We start from the raw sequence: 16,103 nt of genomic DNA on the forward strand, positions 1-16,103 counted from the left end.
AGTTTAAGTTTAAATTATTATTAAAAGAAGCAGTCACAATTGTATGCAAGATTGCTAAATTAGAACATAGATTTATGAAATCCCCCTTTGAGAGGTTCCATAATGGACTGATCCAGATCATTAAATGTTATCAACCAAAGCCCCCAGTCATATCCCTCCTGCCTCGTGATGGTATTCCATCATGTTGCCTTGGCGATAGCCAACAGCCAATCAGCAGCCAGGCTGGGACCCTGGCGCACTGTTTACACCCTTACTCCACATACATGGTACATCAAGTCACCTCCTCACACACACAACACCAGTTGCCTTCAGAACTCAATCTGCTAGTAGTGAGAGCGGTGTCAAGCCGGAGTCTGTCTTTACTCACACTAAATTGAGAGGTTTCTTCGCTCTACTGTCAACTTGTTTGGCTTGGTTAGTTGTTGGAGAGGGAAACTGTACTGAGAGGTTGACAACATGGGGCAGGTTGTGACTAAGGTTTTGAAGCCGTTTCTTCCTACGGGATGTTTTCTGGGTGAGTAGACGACTTAATGCTGTCTTTAAGGGGATGTGCTGAAGATCTTGAGTGGGGACGTCCTTGAACACTGCAGAAAATTGTTATTGTTACTAATTATGACTTTGACATTTAATTGTCCTCTAGTCTTTCTTCTTCACTTATAATCTATAATGAGCCACAATTCAGAATGTAATTATATAAGATTCCTTAAATTCTGTCAGTTTTGGTTGATTTCACTACTTTTAATTGAACCACATTGTACATATAGAAGAAAATATATAGAATTGACCATCAAATGGTGTCAGTCAGGTCAAAATTAATTGTAATCTAATTCATTTTATAGGTAAAATCATTATAAAACTGATAAATTTTTCAGGACCATAGATCTAATTTATTTTCTATGTGTAGGTCTTTTTCTCTTGGGCTAGGAGCGTACATCGCTACAGTATGACTGATAGGAATTTTAAATACAGACCTGTCTACGGACTCAGCAATATTTATGTTTCTGCACATTTTGTGGCTTCTCTATATGAAAAGGTATGAAAGAACATCATATTTTACCCACCGAAGCTGATCCTTAGGATGTGAGATGTATAGTTATAGCAGTAAGATATATATTAGACTTTTCCTAGGAAGTCTACCTTATTCGGAATATGAGCTATCTACAGCTTTGTAAGATTGCTAAGTGTAGATCTGAGACATTCAGCCTAAGGCTTGAAGACTTATCTGCTATATGTATACAGTAGCCACTAGCCACAATGTTTTGCGGTTCTTATGAGCTATATAACCATGGCAAGGATTTAATATAAAAACTTTCTTGTAGGCATTTGCCATTCATTTCAAAACAAATTTTAAATATTAGACAAGTCAACAAAAAAAAATCTTTTGAAAACACATGTATGTATGCTTAGTACATCTCTTAATAACTAATAGTAAACACAAATCATAAAATATAGCCTTTTTATGATTCGTGCAATTCATTGTACAATACCATGTACATTTTCTAGAAATGAGCAAAGCATTTTGTTTAAATCTTAAGCATTTATCTTTTGTAAGGACTGAGTATTACACTACATGTTCTCTTTGTATCCCTTTGGATCCTATCTGTATTGGGTGATCAGTCCTATCCTATTATGTGATAACCATAGTCGTAAATATTTGATGATGTTGTCTCTATCGCAGCAGTGGTAAGTTGAACAGGTCCTGTAGGTCAGGTGTATCCAGCTGAGACACAGCATCATAGATCACATCCCTGTACACGGGCAGCTGCACCTGGGTTTGAGCACTTACAAACACATCAAATCATGCTGTAGGCATCTAAAGACACATCATGTTAGGTTGCACTGTTTTATTTTCATAGCTCTTAAAATTAGTATTGAAAACAGCTATGAAAACAGATGGTTGTGAGGAAAAATACTATGATCATTCTGACTATTGGAAATCTCTTGTTGAAAACTGCTCGCGCCATTAGGCACAGACTTCCCCCAAGGCTCAGCTTCCATGTTGATTATCCGATATTTTCTAACTTTGAGAACCAACAATGGACCTACTGAAGCCTTAGAATTGATAGATATGAACTTAATCTTTGTGAATTTGTGTTGAAGCCAGCAAGGGCTGCTATCTTTGAGCAATCTAAGCAACTATGAGCAATCATAAAAAACGAAGAAGAATCTGATGCATCAATCCATAACAGGATTTTACACATTTCAAAGATCGGCATTTCATAGTGTGCATCTATTAGTATTAAAGGATCCTCTTTGTTAGTATGTGCTGAGGCTTAGGGGAATGAGATTATATACATCAGATAGGTGTAGAATTGATGGAAGACTTGGCTCCACGTATTACAATAGGCATGCCACAAGCTGCCTTTGTCAATTTGTTTGGAATTTTAGCTCTGGGCAGGACAATGAGATAGAGTTCCAAAGGGGCAAGTATCGGGTATACAAAAGAGTAAAAGAAGTCATCAAATATTCATGGAACATATGTCGATCATGTGTTATACTGGCTCCTGGGACACACAGGTGGGAATAGAGGGTTGGACTTTGTAAAAAAGACAAACGTTAAGATCAGGTGTAAAAGAAGAAGAAAAGTTAATGAGAGATGACAATTGTGTGTACTCATGAGAGTACACAAACTCACTATAGCTTCCGAATTTGTATAATCAGTCTTGGCACACACTTTAATGCATGTGGGCAACTGTATAAGCTTCACAGGGCAGATCTAATTTACTTGTCTTGGCACATTATTCAAACTCTGCTTCGAGCGAGATAGGTGTCTCTTGGTTATCATATTCAATTAAGCTCCCGGACTCTCATGAGAATTTTCAACAGCATTCTTATTATGAACTTGAAGGAGGAATTTTCCAGAAAAACTTTACCTGAAATTCTCGTATGTCTGACCTAGTTCAGTGCTTGCTAAGTGGATATAGATTTTATTGATTTCAGATGGGGAAATTGGGTTAAGATCGGCTGAAGCTTTGTGTAATCAGTGTCCATGTGTTCACCACAGCTTTGCTTAAACCCTTGTAGACCACTGCAGGAGTAAAGTGTACAATGTATATCTGGTATAATCTGGATGTGCTTTCCTTCTGTATGTGATTTCCGGTAAAACTGATATGAGTTCGTAAGGACTTAATTTCATGGTAGAAGGAGAAAGGGACGCAATTCTAAGATAGCCATAGATAGAACGTCATTGTGATTGTATCATACTTGAGTTACTGTATCGTAATACAATCAGAATTATATAAAATCTTATGGGACCATTCCTTTGATGCATTTTCTTAGTATCAATCTGGAAACTTACTACAGTGTGTGATTCATTGTGTTTGCTGGAGGCATTTTCAAAATATCAAATTATTATGCATATAGATGAACGAGTACATGTGTATGGAGCTTTTTGTGTTTGGGGTATCTTTACTAAATTCAAACCATACAATTTCAAAGTAAATTCTTTTTTTGTTTCCTTGTCAAATTACAATAAATGTTAAATTGACTTTCTTTTCCAGTTATAATAGCTATGTCTTTCACCTTAATACCTCAATTTCAATTTTGATTTTTACTGAACCTATTCAAAATCAGTGCTTCAAAGCCTGAAGTTTAGAAAGCACTAAAGGAATACCTTAAAAAGTAACCAGACTAATGACCAGATTAAGAACTTTCAGAATGGTGACTCTAAGATGCAAGTCATTCTGCAATGTGTTTCTGCTGTAGTTTGTCTTAGATATGAGGGTCCTGAGTTCAAACACGTATATCCCTGGTAGTACCCAGAGGCTCGTTTGCTGAACCCAGAGTTCATGCCCTCCATTTCACAGCCTATTTGCAAGCACTTCAAACCATGCCGGTCCCATCAAGCTACACTTTCTCATAGTACACAGGCTCTCACATGCCAGTGTTGAATTACTTCATTGACATGTACATGTACATGTACCAGACATTAGTAATAGCTGGATTTTGGATCTGCAGTTGGTTGTTGCTTTTATGGCAAAAGGCAGTGTTTTCCTGCTATTATTTTGCTCCAGCCCACAAGTTATATGTTACACATAGTACATGTATATTAAGCTTCTATTAACTGGATTTTACAGGCATTTAGCACTAGATTGTAACTTCTAACTGTCAAGCTGTGAGAGATAGTCAGCTTCTACAAGCACTTTGAGGTTGAGAAGTCTGATCTTGAATAAAAATGGTTTTAATGCAATTACTGTTACATGTATACTCTTACGATACCTGCAAACAGTGTAATAATAAATTGTGAGACTGCTACAATACTAACTAAGTTTACAGGACAGTTAATCTGTAATTGTTACTCCACATTTATTCATCAGATTTATGATGGTCACCTCAGAAAGCAGCTTAAGGTCAAAGATTAACAAGGCATGGAAGAGTTACGACAAGGTCACTTTTATAGACACTCAAGGTCTATCAGATCATCTTTGATGGCTAGTTCAAAGGCTGGCCATTGGGTGCTGGTCAGAGATAGTGTTCTATTTTGGCTTATAAGACAAACAAAAATAAGTTACTGTGGAATTTTTGGTATTTGTGTGAATGATACTTTGTCCTTGAATTTGGTCTGAACTTTTGCTGTAGCTGAAAAAAGAGACTCTTTTTTACAGAGGAGGTTTCTTCAGCCAAAGTTTTGGTGACCTGTCATGTCACACTGAAATGTCAGCTGAATAAACCTCTTGGTTGTGTAAAACAGAGTCTCTTTATTCAGTGACTTACCAACCTGATGAAACTATTCACAGTTTTACTGTAGCTATACGTGATTGGCCAAAGTTAAGCAAATAAGTTGATGTCCCAGATTAGTACATGACACACACATGTGGAATGGTCCCTGCCCTTGGACTTGTGACCTCCCTCGGGACACTATGGGATCACTTTCAAGTCCACGCCCTGTTTAGATTACCGTATATAGTAGGTGCCACTGTAAGTGTGTGTTGACGAAATGATTACATCATGCTTATGTGTGTTATTCTTGGTGCCTTCACAATTTTGTTTTTCAGTAAACAAAACTGTTGTCGAAAATACATGTAAGCTTAAAGTGTACCAGTAATACATGTCCAGAAGAGAGCACCTAATGACATTAGCATTCCAGACTTATCGTTGCATCGGAACATTTAATTTCATTAAGTGTTGATAATCTGCATACCAATCAGAGTAATATGAAAGCTTAATTTGGCACCATTAGATTTTGTGTATGATTTCACCCATCACGAACATATTCTAATTACATTATAATTTCATAGACTCTATTTTTAATACTGATTGTTCTGAACTATTTTGAAAAGAATCAGCTCCTCTGATGTGAAAATTGTATATTCTATTTCAGCTATGTTGGAAGACTGTAGCAACATCAAAGCACATCTCACATTGCTGTAAAAGTCAACTCAATCACTGTTGACTCAGAGGTTTAGTCAGTGTACAAGGAATTTCAGGCTAGAGTAGGCACTCACAGATCGATTCCAGCTGTTCAACAAAATTAGCAGTTAGGCTAACAAGGAAGCAGTTGTAGACCAGCCAAATCTTTGCACCTCTACGTTTTTCTTTTAATTTGTACTTCCATGTCTTGATGGATGTTATAGCTGGGCTACAGGATCTGTCTACTGTAACTTAATGTTGAAAAACTTAGGTACAACCAAGAACAGTAATATGATGATCTTTTTTTTTTAAAGCTGCAATATATGTATGTACATGGCCTGGCCTTGCATCTTTTAACTTCAGAATACTTGAAGTAATTCTTGACTTAAGTACAAAAAATGCAACTTATTTTCAATGGGGAAAATCACAACAGAAAGATTTATATGTCTTACGAAGGCTTCAATATGCCTGGCCTGCTTCCCTCTTACCCAGTTTGAGGACAGTAACTATGTAGTTACTGGTCTGATTCACAGTTCTGAAAGTTAACACTCTACTCTGTGCCACAGGGTTGACTCTGACCCTGACTGTGCATGCAGTTTCTGCCCAGTATTTATGTATAATCACACATGGTGCAAGTTTAGCATTCCTCCCATACTTCAGCACCAAGGACATCACCCATGGGAACTCTGCATCTGGAGTGGGCTCCTGCATACAAGGAGCTGATTAGTTCTCACAGGACTTTCTGTTGAAATTTGAACTCTGGACAAGTCTATGACTTCTGATGTGTGTTCCAGTACCAAAAATTGCTGGATTCTTTTATCAAAATGCTGTAAATTTTTCATGCTGATTTTAAATTGATTGATTGATTGATTGAAATTCTGTCTATTGATGGGGGAAGGGTTCATTACTTTTGTTAGTCCTTCTTTGACTAAAGTCATATTTCAACTTTATTTACTAATAGATAATTCCATGACAAGGCTGCCTTCTAGTTTTTTTGACAAACCTTACTCGTGATCAGCCACAATGTATAATATAGAAAATGTCCTTACTTGGGTTGGCAGTTTGGTACCTCTAGACTTGTAAATCATGCTGTACAGAATATATTGAGTCATTCTTCATGGTTTGAAACCTTTTCCCTTATCTCTACAAAACACCTTGCCTTAAAGTCTGCCACCCTTACAATGCTCCAAGAGTTATGTGTGAATTTGCATGCATTATCTTGGGATGGATGGAGATGTTCCAAAAAAAGCATGCATAATCTTAAACGTTTTGCCTTCAGGGAATGAGTGTCCATTTTGTATAATCTATCTACATTGACTTTGTCACCTGGGCTAGCCCTTTATAATAATACCCACTGGCTAGTTGGGCAGGCCAGCCTGTATGCTCCCATGCAGCTTAATCAATAAAGTGTTAAAAACAAATTTTATTACACAGACTATAGTCATTTAATCTACCACAAAGTAGTGGTATTATGTGACATAAAATGAATTAGACATCTTTGCTATATTGATATTAATCAAATTTCAATGTTCAGTTCAGAAGTCAGAAACCTTAGACTCCAGTAGTTCCCTTGTGTTTTTCCTCTAACACAACAACAACTACTGCTGAGTTCTGCATATACTTGTACTGTAGTTGCTGTTTTTCTGCAATTTAGATTTGTATAATATGTAATATATAGCTTGCAGCAGTTTTGTAATTTTACCACTAAAGAAGGGGGATTGGTACAATTTTTCATAAATTTACTAACTACATGCACTGTATACACAATTTCAACTGTATGGTCTTTATCTATTGACACAGGTGAGCTTTACTTTTCTATAAAAATATTTTTCTTACACTTCTGTTTTTGTTCAGGAATGGAGGAGGATTATGAAGACTGCGTCCCTAAGACATTTTCCGTGTCTCAGCTGAAGGATGTGCTGTTTGCGTACAGCCATGGACAGTACGTGGTCCCATCCAAGTCTTACAACGAGGTCTACAAGAACATCTTTGTCGGAGACGAGTAAGTAAACCTCAAACTTGATATTTGTTCTTTTTTCTTCATGGAATCTTGAACCTTCTTCCTGCAGTACATTGTACTTATTGCAATTTCTCTCCTTCCTTTACTAATATATGGCATACAATAGTTTTATCACAAATTAAATCAATTGCTAGTCTAAATCATGCTAGGAGCAAACAGCATTGAATGGTAATAAAAATAGCCTCTTGACTGTACCTCAAGGCTGGTATTTGGTTATATCAGAAGTTAATACAAAGGTTTAGCATCTCTGCAAGAACAGTGAAGTTTATGATCAGACCCCTACAAGATTTGAAGATGTCAAAAGCTTTTCTTGCTGACAGGTTCTAAAGCTTTTCTAAATGTTAGTGTTATATGATGTCTGCACATTTTATTCCTGAAGCAAAATTTAATAACTTTGTTAAAAGAAACAGACATCCCCAAGGCAGACAAGAGTTTTAACTTATTACATTCTCCTTCACATCCAGCCTTTATGTCAGACACTGAAGATTGCTTACTGACTTTTCAGACCTTTGCGTGCATCTGACAAGGTTGATGCTTTATTCTGTTCATCTAATGCCTTCAGGCCTTCTCACCCTAACCTCCCGAGAATAAAGGAAATATATTACAAAATTTAATACATGTATAAAACAGAATACAGAAAAATAACATGAACAGAGGAAATGTAGCAGTGGTGGAAAAGAAGCCATTAGCCTTATTTTAGTTACAGTATCAAGATCCTGTTACAGTTATGAACTATATTTCGTATCACAAATAAAGACACAGTATGATAATGTTTAGATTGCATGATAATTGGGGTCTTAATACACTGGATATGTTATAAACTTAAAGAAGAAAGAGATGGGAAATATTGATCAAATTTTCAACTTTTAACATATGAACTCATATAGCAAAAAGGGAACATTGATGCTTACATATTCTGTGTTCATTCGCACGCCCTGAGACCTTCTCACTTCTCACCCTAACCTCCCATGGGCATGGCCTTTGATTGAATGTGATGGGGAATAGATACTGCTGACCTCTGGGATGGCCTGGTTAAACCTACAGTAATGAAAGTGTGATGGCTAGGCTGATAGGTTATGATGGGTGCTCGGATAGGCTGATGTACAGCAGGAGTTTAGTAAGGTCAGAGATCCTGGAAAATATAAGAACAAAATAATCACACAGGACAGGTAGAATTTTTCAACTCATATAATCATTTGCCCCAGCTCCTTTTGCAGTATTAGTGTGTAGATTTGCTGAACATTCTTATTTGTCATTTTGACAGCACTTTATAAAGATAGATCTGTGCAAAAAGTATGGAAAAGTTTTTTTGTTGGTCATGTTAATCTTTTACTATTGCTTTCTCTGGGAGCACTGTCATGATAGATTATACAGAAGTTATTACATTCTTGGAATGTCAAAAATGATATTGTCCTTGTCAACAGGTATTAGTAGTACATGTAAGTGCAAAGCTTGCAAATTTTTTCTTCCCTTCCTTATCAGTATTCTGTATGGTTCTGTTCAATCTCTGTTAATTTTCCACCAGCTTTGTTGTTGTAGATTTTGTTGATTCCCCTAGTGTAGAATTTGCAATGCTGCCTCCCAAACTTTCTTGGCTAGCCAATCTTGTAGAAACTACCCTAGACAATAGCAAAAGCAAAGCAATTAAAGTAAGAGGTTGATATTAAGATTGATAATTCTCTTCTTTCACATCTTAACTATAATTGCAACCTTCTTGTTCTCTTAAACCTCATTAGCATTCTTGGCTTGTCTATAACCAATCTTCTAGAAACTACCCTAGACAATAGCAGACAATTAAAATGCAGCAAATTGAAGTGAGACTGATTGATAGTTATCTTGTCTCACATCTTAACTACCTTGCAACCCTGAGGATGACTTTTCTTAGTCATCAGTATTCTCAGACGTACAGACAAGCCATGTTAAAGAGAGATAGATAGGGTCATTGGTTGCTTAAATGGCTGGGCTAAAAAGGGTAACAAAGAAGCTGAGAGTCATTTGTCTCACTTTCCTATACTTCACTACTGTTTACCCTTTTTGACCTGGGAATGGTTAAGACTTTGAGTTATGGACACTGATTTTGTTTTGTTGCAACAGATGATTTTGCAGCTGAAGAGATGAAAATGTATACCTGAGACATTCTATTTATACATCATCTTAGAAATTGTGTTGAAGAGGCTTAAAAGCTGTTAATTTTACATTAGATTGACTGCATCTAACAGTTTTCAGCACCAAGGACAAGTATATTTGACAATATGTGTGTTCAACACCAAGAAGATGCATGTTGGTGTGTGGATGGTGTTCAGCACCAAGGACAGACATGTTTGTGGGTGGATGATGTTCAGCACCAAAGACCGGCATGTTTGCATGTGGATGGTGTTCAGCACCAAGGACAGACATATTTGTATGTGGATGGTGTTCAGCACCAAGGACAGGCACGTTGTGTGTGGATGGTAGCAAAAGGGTCTAGCATCTAAAAGGGGTGCAAACTTTAATTGAGATGTATACTTTAATCGGGAATTTACTGAAAATTTAGAAAATTTATCAAGTGGTATTTTCCTCCCTCCCCATACTGTTGTGCATAATTAGCAATGGATGGGCATGAGTGACAAATAGTTGTCATTTACAGTGAGATAAGATCAGTCCATCAAGCTGCCCTTAATGTACATAGAGCAGTAATTGGACCACTTGTGTGAGTTGGATTCAAATGGCCAATTTGTGTGACTGGCCATGCAAGGAGTGACAAATGGTTAAAGGTGGGAGGACAGGCAGGATGGCCTACTTTCTGTAGAACAAATGTTGCACTGGTGTGTTTTCTGCAACACAGTCACAAGGAAACAGTTATACTCAAGCAACTGAATAGAATTTGAAAACTGTCAGTCAAATAAAGTAGCATCCACTGCTTATTGTCTGTGACCAGTTTTTCAAATCTATCCAGTTGTTTGAGTAACAATTTCCTTCTGTATCTCATACCCTAGATGCCTAACCTTAATTGATGCAAGACAGTCACTTCAGGTTCTGCTAACTTGGAGTTAAAAAAATAACCAGAGGGACTTTGGAAGACCAGATTTACCTGAAAGTCAAATATTTTGCAAACGTTTTATTCACAAGTTAGACTTATATGTAGACTTGTACCATAAGGGATTCAGAGCATTCATGCAAATTTTGTCAATAGCCAGTCTATTTATTTGCATGCCTCTTCTGTTAAAAATTGTATTATTATGATTTGATTTATGCTGCCTAAAATCATACATTGTATGTCACTATCAAGCTAGATGTGAGTAAGTTTGAAAGCAGCACAGTCAACTGCACTTTGACTAAGAAAAAATGTAATGAAATCATAAGGAAAATCGATGTAGGAGCAGAGGCAATTTTTATGCACAAAATTTTGTTAGAGAAGACAGACTGACTCTTTTCCAGATATGATTATTATTATATAGAGGACATGAGACAAAAAATTCATTCATTGCAAAAGTATTGATGAATCACTGCAGTGAAAACTCACGATAATCCCCAAAACCAATTGGTACCAAAGATTTCTCTCGTGTCAAATTTAACTCCATCCTTTTCCCTACAAACTCCCAGGGAGGTTGAAATAATCAATAGAAATAATAATTTCTGCTTATGGCTTTGTCCTTTTGTGGGGAGTGTGCCAAAATGACATATAATTTGTCTGAAGAGCTCAAGATTTGAGCCTGTAATTTGGTGACCTGTGAGAAAGATAATAATATTGAAATAGCAGAGGAATCATTGACGGCACAATTACTGCATACAGGGTCACCCATTCAGACTGTGCAGGCCTCAAAATATTGTCTTCCTGTTTTCTGTGATATGAAATCTACAATGTTGATATATTAAAAATACAATACGGGGGAGTACTTTTAAGTTTGTTTAAGTTTTACCCTTGAGGTTCATCTGTCCTTCAGATGTCAGAGGGTGAACATAATTGAGAGTGTCAATCTTCAGTTACAGTATCTTACAGCTCATCTTCTGTGTATAGCATATCACACTGTTCACAGGCTGGGTGTAATGTAATAGCTGTAAAATGTCTGGCACAATCAGTGATTCATGAAAAATCTCTCAATTGTCTTTTCCTTCTGGCATCTTCAATTGTCAAGTGAATGTCATGACTTTCTAAAACATGGGAAGCTGTCAGCTAATATCATAGCTTGTCATATTTTTGATTTGCTCTTATTCAACTTGTATTGCGCTGTACCTAATAATCTGTTACAATTGTCACTATATTATGATTATTAAATATGATGTTATCCAGTTTGGCATTTCCTGTATTGAAAGTTCTTGCCAATGTTTTAGTAGTCAGTTTGCTGCCTGCTGTAGTGCTGTGAAAGACTGATGAAATTATTCACAAGATGCCACCCAGTAGCTCTCATGCATGACAATCAAGTGACAATCAAGTTTCCTGTGGATACTTGCATTTCTGTATTCAATTTATCACACCATGCTGGGTATACATGTACGTAACATCCCAACCCTAGGGCTAGAAATACTGGCTGTATATGCATCTTAGCTCAGGAAATATTGGAGCTGTGCAGGTATTTCTGATGTCTACCTGCACCTAAACTGTGTAGGTGTATAATGGATTTTCTTTTTGATGCATTCACTGTCACCATCTATATGAAGTATTAAAAAATAATGACAATGGTTGCTGAACAGTTTTAGTATGATCCATACTTCTGTGTCTAAGTGATGCAGGTAAAATTTGTCTGGTGCAGGCAATTTTCAAATGTGCACCAGTACAGGTACACAGAAAAGAAGTAATCCAAGCCCTGCAATCTTCAACCTTCAACTTTGATTGCAGCAAATAAATTGGCTCATTATCCTGGGCTGGCTAGCAGTATTACTCTTGCCCTTGGTAATGGCCTAATACTTAACCTAATTGCATCTGAAACACGGGGTAATTCTGCTGGCTAGATGGATCTGAAAGGCTGCTATAACCCGGCACCCGGGGGAATACAGGAGACTGATGGAGCTTTTCTGTGGCAATTAGGATGAAGCAGACAGACTGATACTGTAAAGGAGACATGGAACTATTATAGCGTACTGATTGTTGTTTGGCTGAAAATATTTTGGTATAGGGTGCTAGTGTTGGTGAATATGCAATAGTGTACTCCCCACATTTATTTGATGCAGCACACCAGCAACCAGTGGTTTTTTACATCCAATATTTTGTCATCACCTTCTTAACTGGTTCTGATTCTTACTGCAGCTACAGGTGTCAATATATGACCTCCTTCATTCAATATTGACCGTGATAAAATCCAGATTGATTTTAGCCCTTAACAGTTTTGGCTATGGCTGAACAGTCCTACCGGTATATGAGAATGACAGTCTCTGCCACATAGGGCACATCTGTAAGCTGACTCAGGTCAAACTACATGTATGTGTCACAGCAGCTGCAGTATTACAAAATTTGCGGTCCCAAATGTAGGGTGTTGTCACATAATACATAGTAGTTGCCTTGTTTCTCTTAAACCTATTTCTGTATTACATATATCCACTCTCTGTCAAGTATACATACATTTAACTTGATATTAGTTTTAAGTAGAGATAGAAAGTTAGATTATTACGTAGAACGTAGTAGAACTTCATGTTTGGTATATGGTTTTATACAACTCCTCAATACATTCTGCACACATTGTTCTTGTCAGTCCGTTTTGCAATTAGCCTTCCGGCATGAACTTGCAATGAAGCGGAAAGCTATTCTATTCCCCCCCCCCACAGGAGCAGTGCCCGTAACGTCCACCGGCTGAGAGGTCTGGGAGTCACCCACGTGCTGAACGCAGCGGAGGGCAAGTCCCCCTTCATGCACGTGCAGACAGGGCCGGAGTTTTACGAGGACGTTGGGATAGACTACCACGGCGTGCGTGCCAGCGACTTCGAGCAGTACAACCTCATGCAGCACTTTGAGGAAGCTGCCAAGTACATCCACAAGGCAGTGGACGAGGAAGGAGGTTAGACTCACTTTTCAATCAATTGGTATAACTAAATGTGACATTTTCCTTTTGTCTTAGTATTTAATGAAGCCATTTTGAATGATTTTATGATGAAGATTACTTGAGTGCAGACAGTATTTAGGAAAGCTCTCTGTGCAAAATCTTCTTTGAATTTTGGCAATTTTACAGTCTGGCTCATACTGATTTTTCGTTTTTCATTTGTTGCACATTTGTAGATGTAAGAACATTAAAACAATTTAAACTGGGAGGGAAATTAGCATGTGCTAGACTTTTTGAGTATATTAGACTATTACTGTAAAAGTGTACGCCACACTAGATGCTGTACATGGACACAACACCAGACCTAGAGAGTGCTGCTGTAATCTTTCATGAAGGAAGGATGCCTACGATTGCTGCTGTAACTGTAACAATACCTTTATGGTTTTTTTTTCAGGAAAGATCCTGGTCCACTGCCGCGAGGGTTACTCCCGCTCCCCATCTCTGGTCATGGCGTACCTCATGATCTACAAGGAACACAACGTGGAGGACGCCCTCATCACCATCCGACAGAAGCGCGAGATCGGTCCCAACACAGGCTTCCTCAAACAACTCTGCCTCTTCAACGACAAACTGGAGGCAGAGAAACAGAGGAGGATGGCCGAGGAGTATCAGCAAGAGATGGAGGGAGGGGAAGAGAATCGTGAGGAGGAAAGCAAAACAGAGACGCAGGAAGAAACAGAAGAGCCCAAGGCAGAGCAAAATGCAGAAACCAAAGAGGAGAAAGAAGAAGCAGAGGCAGAAGAGAGTAGAGAAAAAGCACAGGAAAAAGATGAGCATGTGTTAGCATCCTAGTTGATGATCCATACTGAGTGACAGTACTGAAATATATACTACCACAAGCCCAATATCGTATGTACAATATACAGCACTGTATACACATAGGTCACGTATATGTACATACATACACTAAGGGTGGTCAAATGGGGAGAGTGGGTCCCAATCCCAGAGTACAGGCCCGGGGCTTCTGACTTAAACCACCTACATCTTCTGTGTTGAGAATCTCACTTCTCTGTAAAAAGAGTCTGTGTCACTAGAAGATGCCAGGAGTCCCCATTGCTCAGAGAGTTTAACTCATACCCCAAAGTAACTGTAATCAGAAGATCTGCCTAGCTTGTTTCTTTCTTCTTACAAGTGATTAAGGTTGGTGACAGCTTCACCTTTCAAATGAAGAATGATGATAATGGTGATAATCTCCAAGCAGATCTTTTGGTGGCCACAAAGACAGTATCAAATTGGCCAGGCATTATCCATTTGCCAGACAGTTACTGGCAGCTGAGGACTCTCTCTTGATAGTCAGTTCTAACCCTTTTGCCGCCACCAGACTTCTGCTTGGAGATTAGATGATAATGATGAGGCAAGAAGAGTGTTGTGTTTCAACCATGCATCATAAATGATGATTAGAATCATTTTTTAATTACATATCTACATTAGTGCAGGTATGAAAGCAAACCTCCGCAGATCCAATTTTACCTGCACATAGTGCTTGAGCACTGTAATCTGTCCTTACATCCTATCCATAATGATAAAAGGCAGGAAGGACTCAGAGGACAATCAGGAGGAATGATGTTAAATCTGCTACAATGTGACGGGTGTGAGATGATTCTTAAGATGTCACTAGACAAATCAAAATTTACTTGCAGATTTACGACCCCAGAGCAGGAGGAATAACTTAATAATTGCACTGAATATTGATATGCGATCAGACTGTATTTGTGAGCTGAATAATTGAATGGAAAATGCTACGCCGTGACCCTCTGTCTTGTACATGTTTGCTTGTATCTGTAAAGAAATGTTGTAATGCTGCTATCTTACACTGAAAGACCAATCACATACTGTCAAAAGCACATGCAGATTTTGTGTGGAATTTGCCACCAATTTCTGCATGCAAGGACCTTTACAAACAAATCTAATTTGTAAGGATTTAGTATGAAGAGTAATCTTTCCTGACATCCAATTTAGATGGATATGTGAACCAAGTCTCAACAAATCCTGTTGAAGCCCACATTCTCAGTCCCAAATCCTTGTAGACGAGTCCCTAGGAAAGACCCATTCGCTGGATGGCACAACTAGCCAGTTTTTGCTCAGCCACTGAATCACTGTCCATTAAGGCTTTGCTTTCTAATCCTTTGATGATATTGCCGACAAGCTATAGAAGATACAAACTATATAGTGTATGTTCCATTACCCTGTATCCTGCAATCTTCAGTGAAGTTTTGTAGTGTGAAAGGAATTCGTAATATAGCTAGGCTGTTGATGTGGCAGTATGCACTGTTCCAGAATGCAGAAAATAATGAAGTATTGCATTAAAAAGCCCAGCTGTTATACTGCCATAGTTTGCATTTCAACCATCCCATCCTTACATAGTCTAGAAAAATCTGTACAATTTTATATCTCACGTTTTGGTGACCATCTGTCACCTTTTTGAGGGCAATGATTCAAACTGCAGCTAGGTGTCGCTGCTGCAATGTTACAAATGCAGTCACTGAAACCTTCTTATAAAGTCTCTTGCCAACATGTTTAAAATTATTCATACAGTGCACAATTTTAAATAAATTAAGGCAATACTGTTGTGTTACATCAAAGGGCAGCTCTATCAATCAATCAAGATATTTGAGATATTTGATATAATCGGAATCTATCTGAAATCAAGGAGTTCTATTGGAGAGACTGAAAAAGCAGTCTTTCTGTCTTATATACGCTTATATGGAATAAAGTGTAAATTT

The 16,103-nt window shown here is 37.9% G+C and overlaps 1 protein-coding gene across 1 annotated transcript; it reads left to right on the forward strand.

Moving 5' to 3' along the window:
- Positions 1–192: 192 nt before the first annotated feature.
- Positions 193–15,707, forward strand: LOC109479061 (dual specificity protein phosphatase 3-like). The gene is made up of 4 exons (XM_019780935.1): positions 193–514; positions 7,204–7,351; positions 13,109–13,338; positions 13,775–15,707. The coding sequence occupies exons 1-4, from the start codon at positions 457–459 to the stop codon at positions 14,170–14,172; spliced, it is 834 nt and encodes a 277-aa protein (XP_019636494.1). The 5' UTR covers positions 193–456; the 3' UTR covers positions 14,173–15,707.
- The last annotated feature ends 396 nt before the right edge of the window (positions 15,708–16,103 follow it).

The sequence above is a fragment of the Branchiostoma belcheri genome, unplaced genomic scaffold, assembly GCF_001625305.1.
Source record: "Branchiostoma belcheri isolate BF01 breed outbred unplaced genomic scaffold, Haploidv18h27 scaffold46, whole genome shotgun sequence".
NCBI classification, from domain to species: Eukaryota; Metazoa; Chordata; class Leptocardii; order Amphioxiformes; family Branchiostomatidae; genus Branchiostoma; species Branchiostoma belcheri.

Coding starts and splice junctions, on each gene's coding strand:
- LOC109479061 (XM_019780935.1), top strand. CDS start 457: ATGGGGCAGGTTGTGACTAAGGTTTTGAAGCCGTTTCTTCCTACGGGA. Junction 7,352..13,108: donor AACATCTTTGTCGGAGACGA/GTAAGTAAACCT, acceptor CCCCCCCCACAG/GAGCAGTGCCCGTAACGTCC. Junction 13,339..13,774: donor GGCAGTGGACGAGGAAGGAG/GTTAGACTCACT, acceptor TTTTTTTTTCAG/GAAAGATCCTGGTCCACTGC.